Source organism: Henckelia pumila, chromosome 3 (assembly GCF_033568475.1).
Source record: "Henckelia pumila isolate YLH828 chromosome 3, ASM3356847v2, whole genome shotgun sequence".
Taxonomy (NCBI): domain Eukaryota; kingdom Viridiplantae; phylum Streptophyta; class Magnoliopsida; order Lamiales; family Gesneriaceae; genus Henckelia; species Henckelia pumila.
This window is the reverse complement of record NC_133122.1, coordinates 133,797,719-133,808,811: the sequence shown is the minus strand read 5'-3', so window position 1 is coordinate 133,808,811 and position 11,093 is coordinate 133,797,719. Positions and strand designations below refer to the sequence as shown.

The following is an 11,093-nucleotide window of genomic DNA, read 5'->3' as shown; positions in this document are numbered from 1 at the left end:
AAATTATAGAAGCATGGTCGAAAAATATAAATATTTTCCACAGGAAAATTAAAAATACCATTGGACATTAAATATACCATTTCTGGACATTGAAAAACAATCATGTTCTTCATTTGTTATTGCTGATTATTGAAGTATAACCATCAAATTTGTTGCTTTCAGAGCTCATAGAATCATTTTTTTAATTTCCAGAAATGATATTTTCATAGAAATCTTTAAGCTGAATGTTCCTATTTTGTTCATTAAATTGACAAATAGCATTCCTCATCTCAAAATAACAATCTTCTCAACCAAATGAGATGTAATGATAAATTTTTATGAGAATTAATGTTTTGTTACTGTTTTCTTTGCCATTGAATTCTTTTCACAATTTTTCATTATGTTTTTGGTTGAATATCAAATCATAAAATTTATTTTTCTGAGAAATTCGCTCCTTTTCACTCAAATATTGCAGCTTAGTAGAATCAGTTCTTTCCTTATTTTTCCAGAGTCCGTTGATTGGTGGATTAGATCAATATTTAAGGATTTTATTATAAAGAATAGAAAATTAGTGTTAACTGGTATATTTCTTCAACAAACTAGAATGATAAAACATTGATTAATTTTTTTTAAGTTTTGAAGGATTAGACTCAGTGTTGGTTGCTTATTTGTATGAGTAATGGACAAAGCTTGGATGTCAAAGAACGGATTATCACATGAATATGAGGCTGGGGTAGAATCTTTTCTGCAATTTGCAATGCAAAATGCCAACGATCCAAATGAAATACCTTTCCCCTGCACAAGATGTGGTAATCTACAGATGAAAGATGTTCGCACTATAAGGGCACATTTGTGTTGTAATGGCATGGATTTAACATATCATACATGGATTTGGCACGGGGAAAGATCTACGGTCAAGAACCCAATGAATGATAGTGATCAAGTAGGACCAGATGAACACAAATATTTTGCCGAGGAAACTATAGATATGGTACATGATGCATATGATAGCTATGCTGAGAATCCAAGCCAATTTCATAAGATACTTGAAGATGCCGAGAAACCTTTATACTCTGGATGCACAAAATTTACAAAGTTAACAGCACTTGTGAAATTATTTAATTTGAAAGCAAAGTATAGTTGGAGCGATAAAAGTTTCACTGACTTGCTTAGTTTGTTAGGAGAAATGCTTCCTGATCACAATGAATTGCCTTTATCCTACTATGATGCAAAGAAAAGCTTCAGTGCATTAGGAATGAATTATGTGAAAATACATGCTTGCCCTAATGATTGTATCTTGTACCGGAAAGAGTTTGAGGACTTGTCCAATTGTCCTATTTGCGGTATGTCTAGGTGGAAGTTGGGTAATAATTCTGTGGTGAATGAAGGTATTCCTGCAAAGGTTCTTTGGTACTTCCCACCTATTCCAAGATTTCAAAGATTATTTCGGAACAAAGAGGTGTCTAAAGAGTTAACTTGGCATGCTGATAAAAGAATTTGTGATGGATACTTGCGTCATCCAGCTGATTCGCCGGCTTGGAAAGTAGTGGATCAAAAATGGCCGGATTTTGCATCGGAGTCAAGAAATCTTAGATTGGCCATATCAGCAGATGGGATCAATCCCCATAGTTTGATGAGTTCTGCATATAGCTGTTGGCCAGTTGTGATGATCACTTACAACCTTCCTCCATGGTTGTGTATGAAGAGAAAATTTATGATGCTGAGTTTATTGATTTATGGACCCAAACAACCTGGAAATGATATTTACGTTTATTTAGCACCTCTAGTTGATGAATTAAAATGCTTATGGGAGATAGGTGTTGATGCGTATGATGCATATCGGAAAGAATATTTCTCGCTCAGAGCTGTCTTACTATGGACAATCAATGATTTTCCTGCTTATGGGAACATGTCAGGTTGTGTTGTGAAAGGATATCAAGCATGCCCTATCTGTGGGGAAGAAACATATTCCACCAGGTTGAAGCATAGTAGAAAAATTTTATATATAGGACATCGAAGGTTTCTTCCTAGAAATCATCCTTATCGAAGGCAAAAAAAAGCTTTTAATGGGAAACAAGAGTTTAACCCCGCACCAAAACCATTAACTGGGCTTGAAGTGTTGGAAAGAGTTGATAAGATTAACTATCGTTCGGGAAAAATGAGTGGGAAGCTTCAGCGCGAGGAGTTGGAAACAAAATCATGTTGGAAAAGAAAATCTATATTCTTTGAACTAGAGTATTGGAAACATCTACATGTTCGACATGTGCTTGATGCGATGCACATTGAAAAAAATGTTTGTGAAAGTCTTATTGGTACGCTACTTAATGTTCCAGGAAAAACAAAGGATGGGGTAGCCGCTAGACTAGACTAGACCTTGTTTGCCAGCAGCTTGTTATACACTAAGTAGGGCTGAGAAAAGAAAACTTTGCAATTCTTTGTTTGGAATGAAAGTCCAGACAGGTTACTCATCCAATGTTAAAAATCTGGTGTCAATGAAGGACTTGAAACTTGTTGGCCTCAAGTCACATAAATACCACACTTTGATGCAACAATTGTTTCCAATTGCCATCCGTGATGTCTTGCCTAAACATGTTAGAGATACTATCATCCGGTTGTGTGGGTTCTTCAATGTTTTATGCAATAAAGTGATAGATGTCTCAAAGTTGGATGGTCTGCAAAGAGAGATTGTTACCCTATTGTGTATGCTTGAAAAATATTTTCCACCATCGTTTTTCGATATAATGGTTCAGTTAACTGTCCATCTTGTGCGGGAGGTAAAATTGTGTGGACCTGTTTGGTATAGGCAGATGTACCCATTTGAAAGATTCATGAAGATCTTGAAAGGCTATGTGCGAAATCGCAATCGGCCTGAAGGGTGTATAGCCGAATGTTACGTTGCTGAAGAGGCTGTGGAATTTTGCTACGACTACATGTCTAATGTTCATACAATTGGGATCCCAACAAGGCATCGACAATTACAACTTACTAGGCCTTTATCTGGTGCCGTAGTGCACTCCACTAGCCTTGATGAGTTGCATCAAGCGCATCGCTATGTGTTGGAAAATGATGTTGACGTTGATCCATATATCGAGTAATTTCTCTAACTTATTAGTAATTTCTTTCAACTTTTTTGATCTATTGGTTAACATAAACACATTTATTATTTTTATTAGGGAACACATGACATTTCTGAATGAAAAATTTCCCAATAAAGCTAAGTCCAAAAAGTGGTTACAAGATGAGCACAACCGCGCGTTTGCTAACTGGTTACGTGACCGTGTAAGTGTCATAAGCATTGAAATATAAGTTTTGAAGTTCGTGATAAAATTTATCACATTTTGAAATATAGGTTGGAAGTGTTGTTGGTTATTCCACCTGTCAAATATCAGAAAGATTGAAGTGGATAGCCCGTGGACCTAGCAATCAAGTGTTAAAATACTCTAGCTATCTGATTGATGGGGTAACTTATCATAAAAAAGAGTGTGATGATACACGAGTTGTTCAAAACTCTGGAGTAAGCTTAATTGCAAAAACAATGCAAGTTGCCAGTGCAAAGGACAAACATCCAGTTGTGTCAGACATGATTTTTTTTGGAGTCATTCAAGAGATATGGGTACTCGATTACCACAACTATCAAGTTCCGATGTTTAAATGTAATTGGGTTGAGAATAATAACGGCATTAAAGTTGATGATCTTGGTTTCACGTTGGTGAACTTGAAAAGAGTTGGATTCAAATCTGACTCTTTTATCTTAGCCATTCAAGCAAAGTAGGTGTTTTATATTGAAGATCCTCAAGATCCTACATGGCATGTTGTACTTACTACTCCTACCAAAGAGTACATTGAATTCATATCTGAGGATGTGTTGGAAAACTCTATAATTCATTATCAATCTTTTACTAGAGGATGGAACCATTGGATGTTGATGAAAAAGATGAAAATGAACCACCATGCATTCGTGAAGATTGTGATGGAACTTGGGTTGACAATGCATAATGTAACCCACTGAAATCCTTTTTTTACTGTTTAGTATATAAATCTCGTTAATCTATTTTCTTTGTATTTTATCTTGAAATTTATAGTTCGTTTTCATTATCACTCTTTTTTTCTTTGTAATACATATGCCTAACAAGATGTCAACTTTTGCAGGAACTGTCATTGGGGAAACTTGAGGTCTGATTTGGCATTGAATAATCTTCTAATTTCTGGCACTATGGAAGCTCGTGAACAGTTTCGTAAGGGTTATCACAATGGTAAAGCTGCTGAAAACAATGAGGCAGAACCGGTGGAATCTACTGAGACCGAGATGACAAGAAGTTCTAGAGGACGTACACGTTTGGATAAGGTCGATAGGCAAAGGGTGCAGGGAGTTAGAAAGGATGTAATGTTCAATAAAATTGGACAGCCAATAGGAGAGTTTGCGGCTGAAATGTAGAGTTATATAGGAGTTCTCGCTCGAGAAAAGATTAAGATCAGTTACAAGACTTGGAAGCAAGTTCCAAGTGATGTTAAAGAATTAATATGGGAATCAGTTAATGTAAGTAAGAAGTATTTGACAGTTTAAATAAATTAAATGTTATGTATGGGTTGATATCTACTTTTCTTTACAGCTGACATACAATATTAGCCCAAGCTGGAAGAAGGGCTGTTTGCATTCAGCGAATAGTAAGTGGCGGTAATACAAGGCGCATCTAACTGAGAAGTTCATTTTCTCGAAGCTTGATAAACCAGAGGAGTTGAAAGAACCGCCAAGTGGCTACGGTATTCCACGGGATGATTGGAGTTCTTTTGTAATCACTTGCATGTCCGTTGACTTCATGGTAAGATCGATTATTAATTAGTTCTTAAAAACAATTTAACATGTCATTATGATATATACCGATACATTAACACATTTGGAGAATTATATAACTAGAACTTAAGTGCTGAGCAAAAGAAGAGAAGAATGCAGAACATATACCCACATCGGCTTTCCCGTAAAGGTTATGCACAATTTACTGATGAAATAGTAAGTATTTTTTTCATAGCCTATCTTCTATAACAATGGCAATCATTTGATAATTAGCTTTGAATAATTATTGCCCCCTACAAGAAGAAACGATAAAAATAATATTTTTTATCTTGTTTGAAGGCAAGTGAATTATGTGATGATGATGATGTCAATCGGGCTCTTATTTGGAAGAAAGGACGGGTGAATAAGGAGGGTGAAGTTGAAGGAGATGATCTGAAAATGAAAATAGAAAAGATTGTATGTAATAAGTACATGAATCCAATAGTATTTATTCAACTAAACTGGTTTGTGGTAAAAAAATATTTCTTGTGCTTGACAGGATGAATATGTGCAAAAAAAACGGGATGGTAAATTGCACTTTGAAGGGTCAAAAAAGGATATCCTTTCAAATGTACTTGATTCAAAAGAGCATGCTGGATGTGTCAGGGGTGTTGGAGGTCATATAACTCCAACTGTCTACTTTAATGTTGGTACATTATGGAAGAGTCCTACTGGTGATGGCCACTTATTGATGCAGCATAAAAAGGAGTTGTCAGAGGAAAAACTATTGATTTCAGAACAATCTACTCGCCTTGCAGATCAAGACGAACGCATAAAAAAGTTGGAAGAAATGTTCAAAAATGGTGCATGTGCCTCTGAGATTGAAGAGAAAGGTAGTTGCTCCGTAAAGTTACATCTCAGGAATGAAGACAAAATCAAAACAGAAAAGAGTGCCCCATATTATGAAACTTTCATTGATGATGACATGAAAATTCTGAGCAAAGACGATTTCTTGCAGGTTGTAACGCCCCGTTTTTAACTTAAATGAGTTTATTTGAGTTAATCGGAGATTGCAGAGTTCACGAGCCGACTTGATTTTGATCAGGGTCCTTTTTGCAAATTTTGGAATTTCAGGGACTAAAACGCAAATTTTGAGTTTTATATATTATCTACACTTATATTTAAGTTGAGAAGTCTCCTCCATCTTCCTCCAAGCCGTCTCCCTCCATTGTAGGCGCCCAAATGAGTTTCCAAGCTTTGTGATTTCATTCCAAGCTCGATCCGGTTGGAATTTATTTCTGAAGGCAGATTATCGATCACAGCAGTGAGAGCTCTGTTATATCGTAAGTTTTTCTACGATCGGATACATTCTAGTTTTTGGATGTTGTTAGAATCGATTTAGATTCGAGTATGTTGTTCTCTACAGAGTTCTGATCGTTTATTATCTGTCGGTTTTGAATTAGAGCGACGTCCGGATTTGTTATGATTTTTGGAAGCCATTTTCGAAAATGTGGATTTTGAGATTGATGGGTTTGCTTTGTTATTGTTGTTTTGGGCATTGAATTGAGTTGTTATCAGTATTGAACTGCTGTCTGCGTTGCCGGTTTGTTCAGTTTATAGCCGTTATGCCGTCGGTTTGAGTTTTGGGTTTTCGAATCATTTTTGTATTGATTGAAGTCTTGGTGTGTGAGTGATCGTGGTTGTTGATCAACTCTTGAATTCTTACAGATTCGTTGGAGTTTGTCGAGCCCTGTGTTAGCAGCATTGTTCGTCGAGAGTTGGACGAAGAACGATATAAAGAGTTTTCCTTGAACCGTTGCCTTGTTGTTGTTAGATTGTGTAGTTGTTTATACAATCTCTTTTGTAGCTTATCCAGAGTTGGAGCTACTGCATTGAAAGGTAAAAGCAGTCATCGTAGCGGGATAGCATACTCGGGACTGTTGGTTCTCGAGTTTCCCTTTTTAAATCACATATTGCATTGATACTTGTTCTAGCACGTGGAACTTGTAATTGTTGATTGATTGAGTTTTGTTATGTGGCTTATGTTTATGTTTCTGTTATGCATTCATCTTGAGCCTACTTTGATTTCAGCGGGCAGAACCGCCTTTTTTGTTAGACGTTTGGGAACTATGATTGAGTGGCCTAGGTCGTAGTATTTCGCCTAGTGCTAGCATACTCATTATGGTTGCTCAAAGTCTAGAGGAGTGGGATACGTGGCACCACCTCGATTGGGAGAGTCGGTGAGTCGTTACGTGATCTCATCCTCGGGATCCCAAAAGCAGAGCAATACTCCCGTGTTTATCAGAATCGATATCATGGTTTTAAAGACATGCATATCATTAACTTCGACTTGAATATGTGGTTTGATAGCATGTTGTATATTCATTACTTGATATGTTGCTTTTACTGGGATTATCATTCTCACCGGTTATCCGGCTGTTGCTTTGTTTTGTATGTGTACTTGGCAACAGGTGGGGCAGGAACAAGTCAGAAGAGGCATGGTTAGCTTCGAGGGCAAGTAGTAGAAGTGAGACTCGGTTTAGAAGTCGAATTAGCATGTTTATCTAGTTTAAGATTGAAGCATGTTAGAACTCGAACTTGATATGTTTTGTTATTCGAATTAGTTGGTATTCGGATTGTAATCTGAAATCGAAGTATGTTGTTGTTGTATCGATTTAGACTTCTGGTTGTTTTTAGGCCTTCTGAAAGCATGACTTGTTATGACATGTTTCCCTACACCCTGTTATTGCATTTGTATTTGAAGGCATGTCGGACCAAGCGCGGAATCCTTTCTTTTTTTTTCTGCAGCCTGAGCATTTTCTGCCCAGGCCTTCCGCGCGCGGGCGAGGTGTTCCTCGCGCGCGCGCGAGGCCTCCTTTGGGCCTCGGGATCGTTTGCCCGCTCGCGCGCGAGCTTGGTTCCTCGCGCGGGCGCGCGGCGTTTTTTTTAAAAAAAAAAAAAAAAAAAAAAAAAAACTTTGACTTGTTTTACTCTTGGATTCTTGTTCGCTTAATTGTTGTTTAATCCGAGATTAGTGGTTTAGAATCGAGGTCTCACATTAAGTGGTATCAGAGCGTTAAGATTCTTGGTCGAACTAGAGTGAGCGGGGTAGATCGAGTCTGTGTGTAATGACTCCTCGCATGTGTTTGAATTATTTAATTGTGTACTTAATTCCATGCGAGCATGCTTTATTGTTTGAGAATTATCTGAATTACATGGTTGTGTGATTTAAATTAATAAAGCATGATCTACTTGAGATATAACTGTTTCTGTTCTCGACTGGTATTCGGTATTCCAAGCGGTTGTAAGGGCACTGATGGTAGCGATTGAGATATCTCGTGTGCTAACCTTTGATTATCAGATGGGTCCTCGTCGAGTGATAAACAGAAACACACCACCAGTTATCCCTGCGACTGAAGAAGCTAGCACTGAGGTTGATCAGTTGGATGCTTCAGCAACTCCTATGGAAACCTTGCTGAAGAGGTTTCAGTCGTTCAATCCGCCATTGTTGATGGGTTCAGAAAATCCAGTTGACTGTGAGAGTTGGTTGGATGATATGGATCAGTTGTTTAATTCCATTGACTACACAGATGACCGCCGAATCAGGTTAGTAATTCATTAGCTGCGTGGTGGTGCTAAGAGCTGGTGGATCATGACAAAGAAAGCAATTGAGAGTAGAGGTACAGAGGTTACTTGGACTCTTTTTAAATCTGAGTTTTATAAGCGGTTTTTCCCTATCTCGTATCGTAAGGATAAGGGAGCAGAGTTTGCAAATCTGAGGCAAGGGAATCTGAACATTGAAGAGTACGTGGCTAAGTTCGATAGTCTGTTGCGTTTTGCACCGCTAATTGCCGGAGATGAAGAAGCTAAGGCAGATCAGTTCATCAACAGGTTGAACCCCGATGTCTTCACGTTGGTTAACACCAACAGGCCTAGCAACTTTGCGGATGCCATGAATTACGCAAAGGGAGCAGAAGCAGGCTTGTGGAGGCAAAGAGGTAATCAGGGGGCACCTCAGCAGCAGAGGCAGTATCAGAACCAACCATCTCAGTACCAGAATCAGCCACCTCAACATCAGAACCAGCAGCAGAGGTATGAAGGTGGAAACAGTGGGGGAAACAGAAAGGATCAGTACAAGGCAAGAGGTAAACAGTTCAAGAGACAGGGGAACAGTTCGTCCAGTTCCAGTGGTTCGAAGCAATTCGGTTCAGGACCGAGTTCTGGGTCATCATCCTTGTACTGCAGCAAGTGTGGAGGAAGACACTCACCGGATCAGTGTGTGGGAGTCTTCGGTAATTGTAACACATGTCAGCAACCGGGACACTTCTCTAAAGTGTGCCCTCAACGTAATAGAGATAGAGCTCAGAGTGGGAGTTCGTCTAGACCTGCAGCTCAGCCGGAGAGGCAGTCGTCTGCAGTGCACTCTTTCCAACCCCAGCAACAGCAGAACAGACAGGGAGGTAGCTCTAGTGCAAATCAGCCTCCGAGACAGCAAGCACGAGTCTTTGCATTGACAGAGGATCAAGCTCAGGCAGCACCTGACGATGTCATAGCAGGTAACTGTTCGATTTTCGGTCATTCTGCTCATGTCTTGATAGATACAGGTGCTTCCCATTCCTTTATCTCTGAGAAATATGTGTTATTGCATGCTTTGCCAACTGAATTGTTGCCTACAGTAGTAGCTGTTACTTCACCTTTGGGTGTAGGAATTGTTTCTGTCCGACTAGTCAGGAACTGTGAACTTTGTTTCGAGGGGAATTTGTTAGAATTCGACTGTATTGTGCTTGGGTTGTCAGATTTTGATTGTATTGTCGGTATAGATGCTTTGACCAAGTACAGGGCAACAGTTGATTGTTTTCTGAAAGTTGTCAGGTTCAGACCTGAAATGGCAGACGAGTGGAAATTCTTTGGTAAGGGTTCTCGATCTAGAATTCCTTTGATTTCAGTGTTATCTATGACTCGTTTGTTACAGAGAGGTGCAGAAGGATTTTTGGTTTATGCGGTTGATGTACTGAAATCTAGCCCAGCTTTGGTTGACTTACCAGTGGTTAGAGATTTTGCTGATGTGTTTCCGGAAGATGTTCCTGGATTGCCACCCATTCGAGAGGTTGAATTCAGCATTGACTTAGTGCCAGGTACTCAACCTATTTCAAAAGCTCCTTATCGTATGGCACTTGTTGAATTGAGAGAGTTGAAGGAGCAGCTTGAGGATTTGATTGCCAAGGGATACATCAGACCTAGTGTATCGCCTTGGGATGCTCCTGTTCTATTCGTTCGGAAGAAGGATGGTTCTATGCGGCTTTGTATCGACTACCGTCAATTGAATCAGGCTACAGTTAAGAACAGGTATCCTTTACCCCGAATAGATGACTTGTTCGATCAACTGCAGGGTTCTTCTGTCTACTCTAAGATTGATCTGAGGTCAGGCTACCATCAGCTGAGAGTGCGAGAGGAAGATGTTCCTAAGACCGCATTCATAACGAGGTATGGTCACTTTGAGTTTATAGTCATGCCGTTCGGTTTGACTAACGCTCCAGCTGTTTTTATGGGTTTGATGAACCGTATCTTTCAGCGTTATTTAGATGAGTTCGTCATTATTTCATCGATGATATTCTTATCTACTCGAAGAACCGTACTGACCATGCAGAGCACTTGAGAATCGTCTTGCAGATTTTACGAGTTGAGCAGTTGTTTGCCAAGCTATCGAAATGCGAATTCTGGTTAGATCGAGTTGTCTTTCTCGGTCATATTATTTCTGAAGATGGGATTTCTGTCGATCCCAGCAAAATCGAAGCGGTTATGAATTGGCCTAGACCTACATCAGTACCTGAGATCCGAAGCTTCATGGGTTTAGCTGGTTATTACCGTCGTTTCATCGAGGGTTTCTTGTCTATTGCCAAGCCTATTACCCAGCTGACTCAGAAGAATGCGCCTTTTGTCTGGACTCCAGATTGTGAGGCTAGCTTTGTTGATCTAAAGAGGAGACTGACCAGTGCTCCAATTCTTACTATTCCGAAGGGTACTGGAGGTTTCACAGTGTATTGTGATGCTTCTAACCGAGGTTTGGGTTGTGTTCTTATGCAGCATAAGCATGTGATAGCGTATGCATCGAGGCAGCTGAAACCGCACGAGATTCGTTATCCTGTTCATGATCTTGAACTTGCAGCGATTGTATTTGCTTTGAAGATCTGGCGTCACCATCTTTATGGTGAGTCTTTCGAGATCTTTTCTGATCATAAGAGTCTTAAGTACTTGTTTTCACAGGCAGAGCTGAATATGAGACAGAGAAGATGGTTAGATCTGTTGAAGGATTTTGACTGTGAGATCAAGTATTATCCAGGGA

The 11,093-nt window shown here is 39.3% G+C and overlaps 1 protein-coding gene across 1 annotated transcript; it reads left to right on the top strand.

Moving 5' to 3' along the window:
* The first annotated feature begins 658 nt into the window (after positions 1-658).
* On the top strand, positions 659-2,350 carry LOC140889532 (uncharacterized). Its single transcript, XM_073297247.1, has one exon. The coding sequence runs from the start codon at positions 659-661 to the stop codon at positions 2,348-2,350; it is 1,692 nt and encodes a 563-aa protein (XP_073153348.1).
* The last annotated feature ends 8,743 nt before the right edge of the window (positions 2,351-11,093 follow it).